The following is an 18,025-nucleotide window of genomic DNA, read 5'->3' as shown; positions in this document are numbered from 1 at the left end:
CAGAGATCAAGTTGTTTATTTAATTCCACAAGAAAGTAGACAAACTCTGTAAACTCATTTTCCCAGTCTGACTTGTCTCTTGTACTTGCAAAGATGGTAGCAATAGCAAGTTTTCCAAATACCCTTAAATAAAGAGGTATATCTTTGGTTGGTAATATTTATTTCTCCCAATTAATATTTTTTCCAGTGAGACAGGTTGAAATGATATCATGATTAATTTCAAAGCCAGTAATCATATAATTACAATTCTCATTGTACTTGATAACATTAGAAATCATCTTTCGATCAACATAAAGAAGATTGCATCCGACAAGGGTGAGAAAAGTATGCTTCTTATGATCAATATTGTGAATACGCATAGAAGATTGTTACTGCATCTGGTGAATAACTCTCAAAATCAAAAAAAAAAAAAAAGTCCCCATTTTCAATCCTGAACAAACTTCACAGAGTCAGCATCCATACTTCTGAGGAAAATCTCTTTTCAGCAGTGAATTCCATTCCTTTGAGAATTTGATATGTGTTAAAGCATGTGCTATTAATAAAGTTGGTAAATTCATGTTGATCTTTTATCATGTTGGGAAAAAGGATCTTCTCAATCTCATTGTAAGGAATAAATGGATTCAAGAGATCGCTTTATCTGGCTCAAAAGTCTTCCCCCTTCTTGATTTTCTTTTTACCATTATAGTTTTTTGTACCGTCCTGTTGCAAAAATTTTCTCTAAAATTGTTTGTAGTAACAATATATGAGTAAACCGTTGACTCGGAAATATTTGTTTATATGAAAACAAATTTGAGATCGTATTTTTATCCACCTTTTGGAAAATAGATTTTTCTCCTCGAATGATCTACACATCGGATTAATTCTATATTCATGTCTGAGTATTTTACCGTGCTATCATCCCAATCTGATAATATATTCAGGAACCCGTGTGGGTTTGAAAAAATAAGTTTTACATTGAAGAAAATAAATTAAGATAAGACAAACTTGACCATAACAAGATTCTTACTTGAAAAATCTTTAGAATTATTGAACCGATAATTTTTTAGAAGATCACTTGCTTCATAGAAACCGTTATGTGGAGTATGAATTAATCATTTTTTAATAGAAAAATCACCTTTCACAAGTTTAGAAGGAATCCAAAAGTTATGTTTGGTCAGATCCATACAGACAACTTTAGATGTGTGTGTATATATATTTACGTATGAATGCCAAAATATATTCAAGATCCCGGACTTTTCAGAGAAATAATATTCATGGGATATTATTTGAGAAGTCTCTTCAAGAATCTTATGCACATCTATATTTGGCATAAAATATGTCACATAGGTATTTGTATTACCATTACTAAAATAATCAGTAATGAATTCCATGATATACATGCCTATGACTGTTACGAATCTGGGAAATAGATCTGACAAACAGATGAGTATAATCCATATTCCCAAGATACTCCGAAAAGAAAGTATTCCTTTCTTTATACAAGTTTTCTACCAAGACGGATTGAAGTCATCAAATCTTGTTAATACGTTAATTGAATCAGTCATATAATCAAATATTATAGGTTGGATCCCACCAAACTCAGATTGTTAGATATGTTTGTGTTTTCCTTCTCTGGTACCAATTGAAAAGACGAGGGTACTCTAGTACACCACAATCTTTTAAGATCAACTTATAAGTACGATACTAAGTGTGACCCTCTATGGACGATAGTCGAGACAATATGAAAACTTGATATTCACTTGACAACAGTTATTGTAATTAAATCGATTGACTATAGGATCAAATTCAAGTGACTAGGATTAACGCACAATAGTATCATTTACTTAATTATAATAACAATTATTATGCGGAAGTAAAATAAATAACACACACAATATTTTGTTAAAGAGGAAACCGCAAATGGATAAATCCCTAGGACCTAGTCCAGTATTGAATACTCTCAAAATTAAGTTGCTATACAAAGGAAAAAATCCAACTTTGTATAGTCGATACCATTGATTTCACTACAATTGATATGCAGAAACAACTCTTGAAAAGAATTAAAATGAGAATTAGAAGAATAAGATGAGAAGAAGTTAGGGTTGAGGAGAGAATAGATTCACAGAGAAACAATTTCATTAACTGGTTGAAAAACAACAATAGCCACAAGACAAGTATATGGAGGAGACTTGTCCTGCCAGCGTGTGGCCCGCACACCTTACAACTAACTCACTAACCAAACTAAGTAACATACGCCAATTACTAAGGGCACCTCTAACAAATAGGTCAGCCCATAACACTCAAGAAAAAGGGACATGAAAATATCCCTCTACTTCACAAGATCCTTGTCCTCAAGGATCGGCTTTGGGAACTGTGCTTTCATCAATTGTGTGTCTTCCCAAGTTGCTTCAGTATCAGTCAAACCTTTCCATTTCACCAGAACTTGATCTATCACTCGGTGATTCTTAACAACATTTCTGGTAGCAATGACCTGGTCTGGTGTCATATGAAGCTGTCCCTTGCCATCAGTTGTGGGTAGAACAGTCTGAGCTACAATTCCTTCTCCCAGCTTGGCTTCAGTTGTGATACATGAAATGTAGGGTGGATTTTAGATCCAACTGGAAGGTTAAGTTGATAAGCCACAGCTCTTACCTTAGCAGTAATTTGATATGGACCAAAAAATTTAGGTGCAGTGAATATGTTCCTACCTTAGCAGTACTGCTTACCATTTGGGGATGGTAAGCAGTACTAACTACTAAGGTGCAGTGAAGCTCCTACCTTTGCAAACAGTACTTGCCAAAAATTACTGACGAATGTACTGTCCCTGTCAGACACAATGGACTTGGGCATGCCATGTAATTTGAAGATAGTATCCAAGAATCTGGCAGCTACAGAGGAGGATGTATATGGGTGGCTGAGTGCAATGAAATGACTGTATTTGGTTAACCTGTCTACCACTACCAAAATGACTTCCCTTCCCTCAGACTTTGGCAGCCCTGTGATGAAATCCATGCATATGTGCTCCCAAGCTTGGTTTGGAATGGGTAGTGGCTGTAAAAGACCAGCTGGAGAAGTGTTGAAACCCTTATGTTGTTGGCAAACATCACACTCTCTGACATAAATAAGGATATGATGTTTCATTCCTTCCCAATAAAAATAAAGTTTTGCTTTTTGATAAGTTGCTTGTCCCCCTGAATGTCCCCCTACTGGAGATGAGTGCAGGGATTCTAGAACTGTCCTTCTCAAGTCACCAGTTTGGCCAATATATATTCTTTTCTTATACCTCAAAACCCCTTGCTGGTAAGTAAATTCTCCTGCCTCTTGACCCTTGGTGGTTAGTTCAGGTATCCATTTTTTAGCTAAGTCATCATTAATGTAGTTTTCTTGGATTCCTTGTAACCAATATGGTTGTAATTGAGTTAGTGCTTGACAAGAGCTATCATCTCCCAATTTCACTCTAGATAGTTCATCAGCTACTAAGTTATCAGCTCCCTTTCTGTATTTAAGTTCATAAGTGTAGTCCAGAAGCTTAGAGAGCCACTTTTGTTGTAACACTGAATGAATTCTCTGTTCCATAAAGGATTTAATACTCTGGTGGTTTGTGTATATAGTGAACTTATTGCCAAGTAGATAAGTTCTCCATTTTGAGACAGCTAACACAATGGCCATCATTTCCTTTTCATAAGTAGACATAGCCAAGAATCTGCTTCCCATACCTTTGATAAAGAAAGTTATTGGTCTTTTTTCTTGCATCAGGGAAGCTCCAACTCCAACATCACAAGCATATGTTGCCACTTCAAATGGTTTTGAGAAGTCTGGTAAGGCCAATACAGGAGTGGTGGTGACTGTTTCCTTCAATCTCTGAAAAGATGACTCTGCTGGCTCACTCCACTGAAATTGGTTCTTCTTAAATAACTCAGTTAAGAGCTTGCAAATGAGACCATAATCCTTAACAAATTTCCTGTAATACCCTGTAAGACCCAAAAACCCTCTGAGATCTCTAAGAGTGGTTGGTATTGGCCACCTTACCATGCACGCAATCTTTTCAGGGTCAGCTACTACTCCTTCACCAGATATGATATGCCCTAAATAGTCAATCTGTGATTGCCCAAAGGAACACTTGCTGATCTTGGCATCTAAGGAATGCTGCTTGAGTAACTCCAAGGTAATGGTTAAGTGTTTAATGTGAGATTCCATGTCAGGGCTATAGATGAGGATATCATCAAAGAATACTAAGATGAATTTCCTTAAATAAGGTTGAAATATATCATTCATCAAAGTTTGAAAACTGGCTGGGGCACTTGTAAGCCCAAATGGCATCACTAAAAACTCATAGTGCCCATGATGAGTCTTAAATGATGTTTTGTGTATATCAACTGGAGTAACCCTTATCTGGTGATAACCATCTCTTAAATATATCTTAGAAAACACCTTTGCACCCTTCAACTCATCAAGCAGCTCATCAATGACAGGTATTGGGTATTTGTTCTTGATTGTAAGCTCATTGAGCCTCCTATAATCCACACAAAACCTCCATCTTCCATCTTTTTTCTTGACCAACAGTATTGGGGATGAGAAGGGGCTATGACTTGGCCTGATCACACTAGTAGCTAACATTTCCTGGATTAATTTCTCCACCACATCCTTCTGAATGTAAGGGATCCTGTAAGGTCTTTGGTTGGGTGGGGTTGAAAGTGGTTGTAATGGTATATGGTGGTCATGACTTCTGGTGGGGGGTAGGTGAATTGGCTCTTGAAAGATAGGTTTAAAACAATCTAAAAGAGGTTGTAAGGAAGGGGGTGTTAAAGTCTGCTTTTCTTCCCCAGTGATGGAGAATAACTTCCCCACCATGCCATGCTTGTGCTTCCTCCTGTACCTTTCATACTCTTTCCCTGTCATGAGTGAAATGCTAGCTGACTCAGTAATTCCTTGCAAGACTACATTCTTCCCTTTTGAGCTAAAAGATACAGTTAACTTCTTGAAGTCAAATTTTACTGGACTGATTCCCTTCATCCAATCAACACCAAGTACCATGTCACACCCTCCTAAAGGAAGTATTCTCATGTCAAACTAGAAATTATTGTTTTGCATTTCCCACTGAAAGCTTGGACACTTGGAAGAACTTACTAACTTGTTTCCATCTGCCACAACTACTTTGAATTTAGTAGTTGGCTCAACTAGACAACCACTCAATCTTTCAATTTCAGGGTCTAGGAAACTGTGTGTGCTTCCATTGTCCACCTGAATGGTGATAGGGTGTTTGTTTTAGTGTTAGTCCATGAATCTTAATGGTGCTTGGGGAAGTATTACCTGACAAGGCATGAACAAATGTCTCCACATCCTCCTCTACCACTTCTTGTATTAGGGGAGTATTAGAGGGTGAATCTTCTTCAGACATAATTGGTTCCTCTTCATCAGCCACCAACATAAATAATTTTTTGTCTTTGATATTTGTGACCACTCTTGAATTCTTCATCACAATTGTAGCATAATCCTTTATCCTTCCTTGCCTTCATTTCTGCATAAGTGAGTCTTATTATAGGAGGAAACTTTGGACTAGTAGGAATTGTTCCTCTAGGTGAAGGAGATATAGATTTTGGGCTCTGCACTGTACTTCTGTGGCTCTGTGGAATGTACATGGGTGGTGGTCTATTGATCTTGGCCTTCTTGTTGGAACTGTCAAGAAGTAGATCCTGCATTCTTGCCAAGTAGATTGCCTTCTCCAAGGTGGCTGGGGAAAACATTTGCACTGCAATCCTCAATTCTTCCTTCATCCCACTGATAAAGATTGAGGTGAAGTATTCTTCAGTAAGGTGCCTGTTCTTAGCCAGCATTAGTGCTTTGAGTTCCTCAAATATTTCTTGGTACTCAGACACAGTACCAGCTTGGCTCAGTTTATTAAACTCCCCAACTATCACTACACCATATGGCCTAATTTGAGACATATTCACTTTTAGGTTCGAGACACATATAAAGATCTTTGGTGCTTCCACTCTTATAAGAGTCTCAAATCAAATATATGAGTTGCTTTAATTCTGATTTTTCAACTACTCTTATATGTGTCTCGAAATATTGCATACGTGTCTCGAAATATTACACTTGTATATTTATAATTTTATAATTTTAATATATATATATAATTTATTTTTCTTCTTATTATTATTAATTTAAAATTTCTATTTCATTTACCTCCGAAACCAAAAATTCCCACCAAAGATTCCCTCTCTCACATTAATTTCCCCCTCAATTTTCCATTCACATTTATCTCACACCAAAATCATTTGAAAAGTTCAATCATCAATTATTCACTTCCCCCCATTTATTTCTAGTTTCCCACCATTTATATCCAATTCCCTCCCATTATTAAGACCTAAACAAAAATATCTCCCTACTTAAATATTTTTTTTAAGACAAAAGAAAACAAAAACGTTTTTCTTTCTTAATATCTTCTCTTTATTCTTCTTCTTTTATCTTCAGTTTCTTCTCTCTACACTTCTTTTCTTTTCCTCTCCTGCTACTAACCAAAAAAATCCAGAGAGAAATTGAGAGACATCCAAGATCAACTACTCTAGATTGATTGAAACTAGAAACTGATTTAGAGTTTGTAAACCTAAAGTGATTGAAAACCCACTTTACAGAAGTACAGGAAAAAAAATTCAACTCTTAGAAGAAGAAGATTGAATTCGTGGAATCAATTTCCTAGGAGTTCTATAAGGTATTAAAAACCCTTATTAGAGAAATCAAAATAACTTTGATTTGTTAACCCTATTTTTTTTCCTTTTGAAATAAGTAAAACCCTAGAAATTTGATTTCTTTTTTATTTGTGTTTGACACTTTCAGAAGAAGATTGAAGTACAAATATTTGAAGATTCAGGTATAATTTCTGAATCTAGTACTTGTTTGTTTTTCTCTCTATGTATTTTGGTTCATTGAAGTATGGGTCTGTCTGGATTATGATTTTTTTCATGAAGATTGTTGTCTCATGTTTTGCTATATCATGTTAGAGGATTGTTATATCATGTTTTTCTGGGTATTTGTTTTGATTTTCTTTTCATGAAGTGATTTCTATTTGATGTTTTCTTATTTGGTTTCTGACTGTGGAGTATATTTATAAGCAGATTTGATGCATAAGTTCATGTTAGCTTACTCATGCATGCATCTTAGAAATTTGGGTGTTTTTCGTAATCATAAGTTTGGTAGATGCTGCTTAGAAATTTCCTGCCAATTACCCATGCTTTCAGTAATTTTTGCACTACAATAATTTGGTTTGGAACCTTATACTTCCTTTTGGTTAATCCTTACATATTGAAACGTCATGAATTGTCTACTTGAGATTTAAAGTGCTATGAAGCTGTTTAAGTTTCGCTTTCATGCCTAATTCAAGTCTTACACTGAATTTCGAATCTAGACCATTATCCGTTTGTCAAAATGTTCCAATGAGCTGCTTTGCTAATTCAAATTCCACCCTTAGACAAAGACTTAAATTTTTCTTATGGACCTTGCACATCATTTTCTCCCACCATGGCTCAAAAATCTCAGCTCCATGTTTTATTTTATGACTCTGGCTTAAGTTTCTTTCTTAACAGCGTTGTTTGCATAACCCAACTTGGAAAATTATAACCTTTAGTTTGTGCCTGAACTTGAACTATTTTTCTGAAATTTTGAATTGTTAGTATAAAGTATAAACTTAAGCAAATGAAAGAAATAGGTACCCGTTCAGTCCCTTGTTCTATTTAATGTAGTGGACTTTCTGAAACTTGACATTGTGTTTGCATTTTTGTCTTACTATTAACCCCTCGTCAATTAGAACTAACTTAACTTGGTTTGATTCTCAAACGTGTGAGCATGTGCTGCTTTATACATCAAGTCCACTGCATTAGCATTTTGGTTTTCCTAGTAATGCTCTTTAGTTTATTTAGCCTTAACTTTTGGTTGGGATCATTATTCATTTCTCTGTACAAGCATTTGTCTTCTTATGGATTATGTAATTGCTGCTATGATAGTGTGTTCTTGTTAAGATTTTGTGAGGTGATCCATTGTCTACAGCCACTTGAATTATTGTATTTTATTGTGAAATGCACATTGGAGTTAAGCTATTCATATTTTGTATGCAAATTGGGTAAACATAATTTGTTATCTGAATGAGAAAGTGAGTTTAATTTAGTAATATTAAAAGTTTAATAGATGAAATGATGTCACCAAGCATTGAATTTGTGCAATGGGCACTGAAGAAAAAGTTGATGCAAGCATTGATATATTGAGTCAGTTTTTTTGTTGGGTGACTGCAGGAATGGATCATATACTGTAAGAAGCTTAAGTTCTTGGAATGACTCTTAGGATCCCATATGCTTGGACAGGTAGTCACTGTTAGAGCTGTTTTGAGTGTTATTACTTTCGTTTCTCATCTATTAATATAAATGATGTTTCTTTTTCAGTCTCGAGGAAGCAGAAGCTCAGTTTGCCTTTGTTGAATTCACAATCATGTGTAAGTTGAAATATTATAATGCTATTGATATGTTTTGGTTCATAGAGTTACCAAATTGGTAATGTTGCAATCATTGTTATTAAATATTGTCATTGTTGTTGGCTTTGGTTTTGAACATTGTTCTGTGTTTGGTGTGTTACGCAGATGACCTGTGAATGAACTTGTTATTGGGTCTATCGCCAAAGAAGTAGTTAGGTAAGAAGCCGGATAACAGTAAATTCTTGGCACATGACAGTTACAAGTTACGGTTTTAAATAGAATTTGAGAGACATTATAGAAGGTGCCTCTACATTTGATACTTGTCCCGGTCTGATCTTAAACTGATTGACTGAAGATATACATCAAGGTTGTCACTCATGTGTTTACATCTTTTCATTTGATTTTGTTTTCTTCAGGTTACAAACAAAATGTAAAGGATATAGGTGTTTTGTTCCCTAGAGCTGGGATTCAACAGGTTGTAGGTAATTCTTTTCTTAATTTCCTGTATAATGTATATGAAGTCTCGTGATATTAGGTTCAACAAGTTAAGAAGAAATATGATGTTATTCAATACGTGTACCAAAATATGCTCAACTTTGATCCAACATTGTAGAGAGAAACTTGCAATTATAGTAGATATTTTTTGTAGAATTTTGAGTATCTTACATATATGTAATTGATGTGAGATTGATCATGTATAAATTGTGCTCTCATATTTTGATGGAAAATGAAATGGCTGGATAGGTGCTTGTATCCAGGTGCAGAAAATGAAATGTGCAGGTGCAGGAATTTTAATTTTAGGATTTCAAAATTGAAAATTAGTTTTTTTTATTGAAAGATAATTTACTTTTGAGACGGATATAAATGTAAGAAATAAAAACCGATATGTGGCAAAATATTTTGAGACAGATACTTAGATGTTGCCTTTGAAACTAAGGCTACGCGAATTAATTTATCGGTCGCAATAAAAAAGTGTCGCTAACTAATTTAAGAGACGTTTATAAATGTCGCTTTATTAATTAAGAGACACTTATAAGTGTCTCTTTATGTGTCTCAAACCATTCCGGACGCACGATTTGAGACACTTATATGTGTCATTTAAATTCATAACAACGGAATAAATGTCTCAAAACAGTCCATATGGTGTAGTGTATGTCATCATGTCCCAACTCTTGGAAACGAGAACAAATATCCTTCATAAATGTTTCCCACCTAATGACATTCTTTCCTACTTGGTAATCCTGAAACCATACATCTGCATTTCCTTCTAAATACATGAAAGCTACATGTACCTTTTGTTCCTCATTCATTTGATGCAATTGAAAATATTTGGCACAATTCCTGACCCAAGATCTAGGATTAACCCCATCAAATTTAGGAAAATCAACTTTAAGCTTATGTGTATGAGCAAAATTAGAATTCTCACCATTCAGCAGAGGACCAACAGTTAGCTCTTGGGTGTTATGAAACAAAGGATTGTTGAGGATTGGTCCCCCAGTTCGATTGGATTGTTCCTTGAATTCCTCCATTAACTTCCTAGATACCGTTTTAAACAGATCCATCATAGTTGTGAGCAGCAGCGTAGAAGGAGAATCTTGTTTTGCTTTGATTTCTAACACCTCCTTTTCTAGATTCTCATTAGACTGTATGACTGAGGTTAGGTGTTTAGCAAGAGCTTCAAATTCAGCTTTACTCACCATTGTTGTAGGTTACTCAGAATCGAGTGCTCTGATACCACTTGTAGTGCTTTCACTATAATTGATATGCAGAAACAACTCTTGAAAAGAATTAAGATGAGAATTAGAAGAATAAGATGAGAAGAAGTTATGGTTGAGGAGAGAATAGATTCACAGAGAAATAATTTTATTAACTGGTTGAAAAACAACAATAGCCACAAGACAAGTATATGGAGGAGACTTGTCCTGCCAGCGTGTGGCCCGCACGCCTTACAACTAACTCACTAACCAAACTAAGTAACATACGCCAATTACTAAGGGAACCTCCAACAAACAGGTCACCCCATAACACTCAAGAACAAGGGACATGACAATACCAAGTAAACTACCCCTAGTTACTTAGTTCCCTCAGTATCCCTAAGTCTTCGACCTTTTGGTCACGCACGTGAATCTCAAGACAAAAAACACTATCTCAAGTTGTTGATCGTATTCCAAACAGCAAAGGAAAGAAAATGTTTGCTAACCACTTCAATAATCTTTGGTAAAAGATTTCTTGAATTATTGACAAAGGCTCTTCTGTTTAATCTAATAAACTCCTTTGTCGGGTAAGAGCAATCTGAATCAGTAACTTAGATTCAGATTCACAACTTTCAGATTCGAATACCCAAGACTACTGTCAAATGATATTTGCCGATCAATACGACTTTCTGATTGGTTAACTATAATATAAATCAGATCCCGGCCGATCAAGATGTGTGTACAAAATTCACAAGATACGAAAACCAATAAGAAAATCTTCTTCGTCTTCAAATCTTCAATTTCCTTCTTAATAACCCGCACAAAAAAACTTGAATCCTCTTGTGATCAATCACACACGGAATGGAGTCTGTTAACAATGGATTATCACAAGATGTATTTGGATCTAACAATAGTTCTAAAGATCTTATCGATACTTTGATCTAGTTTTAGTGACTCTTATATCAGAAGAGAAGGCTCTCAAGAATAATCAAACTAGGTGCAATTAAAGTTTCAACAACCATTAGTCAATCAAATCAATAATCGAAAACTAAAATAACAATGCAATTATCTAGTTTCCCACCAATGGTACTCGTAGAGCTTCTTGATCCCACAAAAGTCTATAAACGAGCAGCGTAAGAGATTTCACCTAATTAGGGTACTTTTCTCTCCGGTTAGATGGCTCCACCATAAACAACACGAAGGAAGTTTTCCTGGCTCTTAGGATAGTATACAAGAAATGCAAACTCAAGTATTTATAGACCAGAGTTGTTTGGACAACAAGGAAATTCCAAAACCGAAAATATTCTCAAGATATGCATTAAAGTATCGGTTTTCCTATTTCTCATTAGATGTCAAACAAATATTTCCGAAATATCTCTTAGAAAATTTTTATTATCAGTTAATTAGCACATTAACTAATAAACCGCTTTTCCATAGGATATGTTTTAACTGCTGGTCATTAAAAAATATATATTTGAAAATCATAATTGAATGTTTTTCAAAATTTCGGTTTGAGATTACCTTGAGCATCAAGGAATATCTTTGAACAATTAAAGATAAGATTTATGTACATGTTCAAATAATGATGATATCTAGAAGTTTCCTATCTTAGCAAACCCTAATTTCAAAATCATACAAAACATAAAGAAATATGTGAATATGAGAAACTCGGTTTTTCTCTTGGAATCGATTATACCATGACTCACAATATAGGTTGTGACCGGTTATACCATGCTTCCCAGTGTAGGTTGTGGCCGGTTATACCTTGCTTCCCAAACTAGGTTATGATCGGTTATACCTTGCTTCCCAAAGCTAGTTAGGATCGGTTACACCTTGTCGCACAATATAGGATATGATCGGATATACCTTGATTCTCAACATAAGTTAATATCGGTTCAACCTTGTCATCTTGCATTGGTCATCCAAATATTCTTCAATGAAGAACCGGACCAGCATACTTATGATTTTGCTTTTGATTATGAAGCAAGTTCATGGATCTACTTCCTTAAACCAATATAAACATAGTTTCCTAGGATGAAATCATCAATTTCTAGTTGCCTTTACTTCAAAATTTCTCTTTATCATTGTACCGAACACTTACAAGACTGTCAAAAATGACCCTAACTGGGTTGTTTCTATACATAAAGAGAATAAAGCTCTCAAAAAAAAATGACACCTAGAGCTTGGTTCCATATGATCATTTGATGAATGTACTTGGATGCAAATGGGTATACAAGATCAAGCTCAGGTCTGATGGCACGATTAGGTACAAATCCAGATTGGTGGAAAAAGGCTATCACTAATTAGATGGAATAGACTATACTGAAATATTCAGTCCTGTAGTCAAGTTCTCTACAATCAGGACCATCATTACTATTGCTCTTTCAAAGAATTGGAAGTTGAGACAGTTGGATGTTTCAAATGCATTCTTACATGATGATTTACATGAAACTTTGTACATGCAATAGCCACTAGGATATGAACATCCAGAAAAGGAAAAACATGCATGTTTGCAAGTTGAACAAGTATCTTTATGGCCTTAAACAGGCTCCAGGAGCTTGGTTCACAAAGTTTAGAAGTTATCTTCTTCACCAAGGTTTCACCATGTTAGACTTAGATCACTCCTTGTTCTTACAGTTCTCTGACCTGATGTTTTGTTACTTCTCTTTTATGTTGATGACATACTATTGGTTGCCAGCTTAAATAATCTTTTTTCTTCCTTCATTACCAAGTTGAGTGTTTCTTTTGCAATGAAGGACTTAGGTGACCTGCATTATTTTCTTGGGTTTGAAGCTACAACAACTTCTGCAAGTCAGCCCATGCTACTCGTCAAATCAAAGTACACTATGAATTTGGTTGAGAAACTACGCTTGAATGCAAGTCATGTTCTGTGCCAGTTGCACATGGTCCCAGAAATTTATGTACATGATGGAGATATAGATGATCCTCAAGAATATAGGAGCGATGATGGAGCTTTGGAATACCTTACAGTCACTCGACCAGACATAACCTTTGGAGTCAACTATGCTTCACAGTTCATGCATCATATGCTTCTAGTTAAAAGAATTTTGCTCCATCTCAAACACTCACTTGGGTCAGGCATTACTCTTAGTGCAGGAGATATTACATCTCTTTCTGGTTATTCTGACTCTAATTGCTAGGTTCCCAGATATGAGAAAGTCCACAACATGCTATCGTGTGTTTCTCGGTCCCTCACTCATCTCTTAGACACTTAAGAAACAGCCCACCATGTCAAAGTCCAGCATTGAAGAAGAATATAAAACCTTGGCTGAAGTTATGTGGCTCTCTACTTTACTGGCTGAATTTCATCTATCTCCACCCACACCATTAACTTGTACTGTGACAGCAATGATGCCCGTGCTCTTATTGTAAATCCAATCTTCCATGCTCACACCAAACACATTGAAATAGACTACCATTATGTCAAACACCTTCTTGAGGACGACCTTGTGAACTTCACTTACATTCTTTGTTCTTTACAGTTCACTGACATTCTCACCGAGGGTCTGACTCATCCTGTTTTCTTCGTCTTTATATCCATTCGGATGCATTTCACTACACCAGCATCAGCTTGAGGTGGAGTAATGGAGATTATTATGCTAAGTTTTTCTAGAGTGTAACTAGAATTTTAAGAGTATCTTTATTTTGATTTTGTCATGACTATTGTTAAGTTTCAGTTATGTCCACCTGACCATCCTTTATAAGTGCTCGGGTGTTATCTTTGTAATGGTTAAGATCAACACAATCAATCTATCATATTATCTATCGGAAACAAAATTAGTTTATGTTTAAGAAAAAAAAAATCTTGATATATTATATTCTAAAAAATATGTCGGTCCAAATTGTTTGTTTTTGCCGATAGATTCTCTTGTGAGTTGTGAGAGCATAGACGACAAAGCTTAATGAGAACTGAAAACTTCACATATCCCAAAACCAAAACCAAAATCAAGCTCTTTAGTCCCGAACAAATCAGGGTAGAGAAGAGATAATATCTCGTGAGGATCTTATCTCCTAAAATATGGCTAAATTTCTACACCGGCTCGCCTGCCTGAGCAACCTGTACAGAGACAGTGGAAAATCCTTGGCACATTCTGTGTCGTGGGTGGAACGGGGAGTGGAGACACACTACTCTAGTAGGGTTACGCGTTCGCGACCATGAAAGTAGCATGCCCACTATATCCCCGGCCCCCTTCCCAATATGTCAGTATGGTTTCGTGTGTTCACACTTCAAGGGACAATAATCGATACCTTCTTTATAGATAGGTACAGGAACCAAACGAGTTTTTCCTGAAGACGAACTGGGACGATGCTGAAGAGGTAGTCGGGAATGTCGTTCGCCGCACTGAACGGAGAGCTAACCCGCACACAAGAGTCAAACACCACTCATACGCCAACATATATTGTCCATCAAGAAACAACCGTCTCTAGTAGAACTAGCAAGCCGCCTTCACATATCCCAACACACATCAAAGTAAACAAACCAAAAGTCAACCTAGTCAATTTTTTTTCTTTTTTTTTCTTTTGCCTTTTTAGCATAGTACAATGGTCCGTCTGCTTCCAAATCCAGCCGCCATAGTGGAAGGGAGCACAAAAAGAAAAAAAAACATCAAAGCACTTGATGGTTCTCAACCTAATCATATTTCAAAACTGAGATTACTAAAAATTGCAATTGATCTTTTTAATAATTTGGAAATTAGTCAAACATTATGTTTTCCATTTCATTTGGTCAGCTTTTTATGTATTAGACGTGATTCCCACATGGTCACGACTACTTCTGATGAAATTAGAAGCAGCATTTCCCTATCCATAATATTTTCTAAAGCAACTTCATGGGAAGCATGTTTGATGGATGCAAGTCAATGAATTAGCTGTGATCATGTTGTAATAAGTCGTATTTGAGTTGTCACAATGAATGTTTAGGTTATCGGATAAGCGCTTTCATGTATAATCTCTGGAAATTAGAGGCCGGGCAAGTTGGTTTAGGTTTGCTCAGAAAATGTTGTTTTAAGCTAATAGCTGAGATGATGAAACTTATGAACAAATAATCTTATTATATGTCATATTAACTGTTTATACAAACCCATCAAAATGAACAAATCACAACCTTTCAAATTGACCAGTAGTAAATTCTCACAGAGATTAAATTTGGGTTCTTTCTTGATCACAAAATGCCTAAGAACCCAAAAAATACAACTAGACAAATGAAAGAACCAATCACCCCTCAAGAAGAATAAATCAATCAATCTCTACTTACAGAGAATCTCAAGAAACCAAAAAAGAAAAATGGGAAAAAATATTTGTATCAACAAACAACCAAAGCTAGTTTACACTATCTGTTGCTTTTTCCTCCACTGCCCACACTCAATTGTTCAGTGTGCACTGCAATGTCTTTCATTGGAGGACTGCTGTCTACCTTTGGTGGTCCTGAGTATCTTCTTTGCTGCCCCACTGCACTTTTCGGGGATCCTGAGAACGATAGTCGTTTCTTTGCTGATTCTACTGGCCCTCTTTCCGGTGTCGCTGTCTCGCTCTTTTCAATTCCTAATGGGCTTTGCAGTCTGGTTCTGGCTTTTGCTGAAGCAGTGGGAGCCATGTAGCTAGGGAGGAAAGCCGGTGGACTAGCTAAACCCTCGTCGTCGCGCACTGAAGAACCGGCAACGCTGGTACGTCTTGGCTTGTCCGATTGCACACTGGCTACGCTTCTTGAATCCTCATCTGGGGTCCATGCACCATTGCTGCGGGGACTTGCAGGTTTCAGTTTCCTGGCTACGGATACTGGCGATGTTGCCTTTGATGGGGGAGTTGAAACTGAATTGCGGTTGGATATGCGATTCAGCTTTTGAGCTGTTGGGGAACCTTTATCCGGATTGAGTTCACGTCGAGCAATAACTTTGCTGATTTCTGCAGCTCCTGCGGCACGGCTTACACTCTTTACAGATCCTTGATCACTGTTGGGTTCTTTATTCTCTGCTAAACTTCTACACTCCCATGGACGGGCTGCCATCCATCTCTCTAACCAACTCCATCCCCAGTGAGGATTGTTTGGGTCCATGAATGTTGGGTTCCCAGCTTTACCAGAGTTCCTCAATGTTTGCTGCAGAGATGGTCAATGTTTAGTGTTATTCTCATAATTTAGTCTACAACCAGGGTGAAAACCAGATCTGCTTAATCCCGAGAAATGGGATGTTAGCTGCCTGTACCTGACGGCGGAAAGAGAAGCCTATGAAATATGGGGAATCAAATACCTGGTGAGCAAAAGCATACGCCAAAGCTCTTTCCCTTCTCATAGCAGCTTCTTGTTTGTGTATCTGTTTTGCTTCAAGTTGCTCTTTAGATTGCGCACTGACATCCCAATCATCTCCCATCTGTTATTCAAGAGAGATTCATTTAATCAAAGAAATCATAATACCAAAGGACTAGAAAAAAGAGTCTTACAGAAGCCTTCATAGTCTCTAGCTCTTTTTCATGTTTTTGCTGGAGTTGCTTCTGTAGAGCCTGATTCTCCTCAGACATTCTGATTCTCCTTGCCCGGATTTGGGACTGCACGCGAGCTAGAGTTTGCATGCACCTTAAGGTGGTGGTGGCCTGTCTTTTGACAGATTGTCCATCCATCAACGTCTTCAACCTAGCCAACCCTCTTAGTGCTCGTAAGGTCCTCCTCGCCTAAAAGCGCAATTAAAATTAAACAAATTTCAAACACTAATAGACAAGACCAAACGCTTCAATGCAAAAATTAGCAGCACAGCCAATACCAGATAACACCGGAATGCTGTTTGAATCTTAGTTGCAGCAGCATCTTTGTTCAATTTCCCAGATTCTCGCGAAGCCGCTGCACTTGTGAGTCTAACAACCTCAGTAGCAGCTTGTGCAGCGGCAACGGCTGCCTCAGCTGCAGCAGCGCTGGCAACTGCAAGCTTACGCGCATTAGTGGCCTGTTCATCCTCAATTTCCACTACTTTAATCTCCTCTTGAGGTGGTGGAGGAGGTGAAGGTGGTGTTGGCTCATTTTCTACCGTCAACGTAGATAGATTTTCCTGTTTTTGTTTCCCAAACCATTTCTTCTTCTTATTTCTTCTCTGAATACGATCAAAATTAAACGAACACGAAATAGTATCAGAAAATCATAAGAAACCAAACCATAAAAATAAGACAATTCGAAATCTCTATTGACCTGTTCTTTCTTCTCCTTGGATTCAGAACCAAATGCCTTCTTTACTGCTGTAAACCATTTCCCTTTTTTCCCCATAACCTTCTTATCATTCCTCAATTGATCTCTGAAACAAAAAACGATCAACCCAATGAAATCAAAAAAATCAATGCAGTAAACCAAACAATCATGCAAAATTCCAAAAACCCAAGAAGAATCTGAAATTCTTGCAAAGATCTATGCATGAAAAGGGTCAAACACAAAGTACCCCATTCATTCATAATACCACCTACCTACCAGAGGACACACAGCAATTCATATGCAAAATTCCCGTACCAAAAAGAATCAAAGGAATTGCAATACCTGATGAGGAATGAAGATGAATGACCCAGACAGATATCTGAAACTGAATCTCTCTTTCTCTTTCTCTCCCTCCGTCTCTGTCTCTGTCTCTCTGGAGATATTGGAGCAAATCAGTTATTGCAAGTTAGAAAGAAGCTGTCTTTGTAATAATAAAACTGAAATGATCCTTTCAATAACCAATTAGGAGAGAACAGAGAAGAGAAGAGAAGAGAAGAGAATAGAAATTTCAACGATCAGAAGTGGGACCCCAAAAGAATTTGGAAGTTAAGAAACTTGGTCCCAAATGAAAACAGAGAAACAAACTGAATTAAAAATTTTGAATTTTAGGGAACATGGAAATGGACAACACAAACAAGC

General features: G+C 36.7%; 1 protein-coding gene and 1 long non-coding RNA gene across 2 annotated transcripts; one reads left to right on the top strand and one right to left on the bottom strand.

Moving 5' to 3' along the window:
- Positions 1-6,525: 6,525 nt before the first annotated feature.
- Positions 6,526-8,439, top strand: LOC113308757. Its single transcript, XR_003340043.1, has 4 exons — positions 6,526-6,694; positions 6,820-6,853; positions 8,268-8,336; positions 8,415-8,439. It is a non-coding gene; the product is annotated as an uncharacterized LOC113308757 (long non-coding RNA).
- Positions 8,440-15,189: 6,750 nt separating this feature from the next.
- On the bottom strand, positions 15,190-18,000 carry LOC113311056 (protein IQ-DOMAIN 1-like). The gene is made up of 6 exons (XM_026559902.1): positions 17,669-18,000; positions 17,330-17,432; positions 16,911-17,234; positions 16,594-16,821; positions 16,404-16,523; positions 15,190-16,252 (listed from the first exon to the last, which is right to left on the bottom strand). The coding sequence occupies exons 2-6, from the start codon at positions 17,402-17,404 to the stop codon at positions 15,488-15,490; spliced, it is 1,512 nt and encodes a 503-aa protein (XP_026415687.1). The 5' UTR covers positions 17,405-17,432; positions 17,669-18,000; the 3' UTR covers positions 15,190-15,487.
- Positions 18,001-18,025: the final 25 nt, after the last annotated feature.

Source organism: Papaver somniferum, chromosome 9 (genome assembly GCF_003573695.1).
Source record: "Papaver somniferum cultivar HN1 chromosome 9, ASM357369v1, whole genome shotgun sequence".
Lineage (NCBI taxonomy): Eukaryota > Viridiplantae > Streptophyta > Magnoliopsida > Ranunculales > Papaveraceae > Papaver > Papaver somniferum.
The sequence above is the reverse complement of the archived record's forward strand: the minus strand, read 5'-3'. Positions and strand labels throughout refer to the sequence as shown.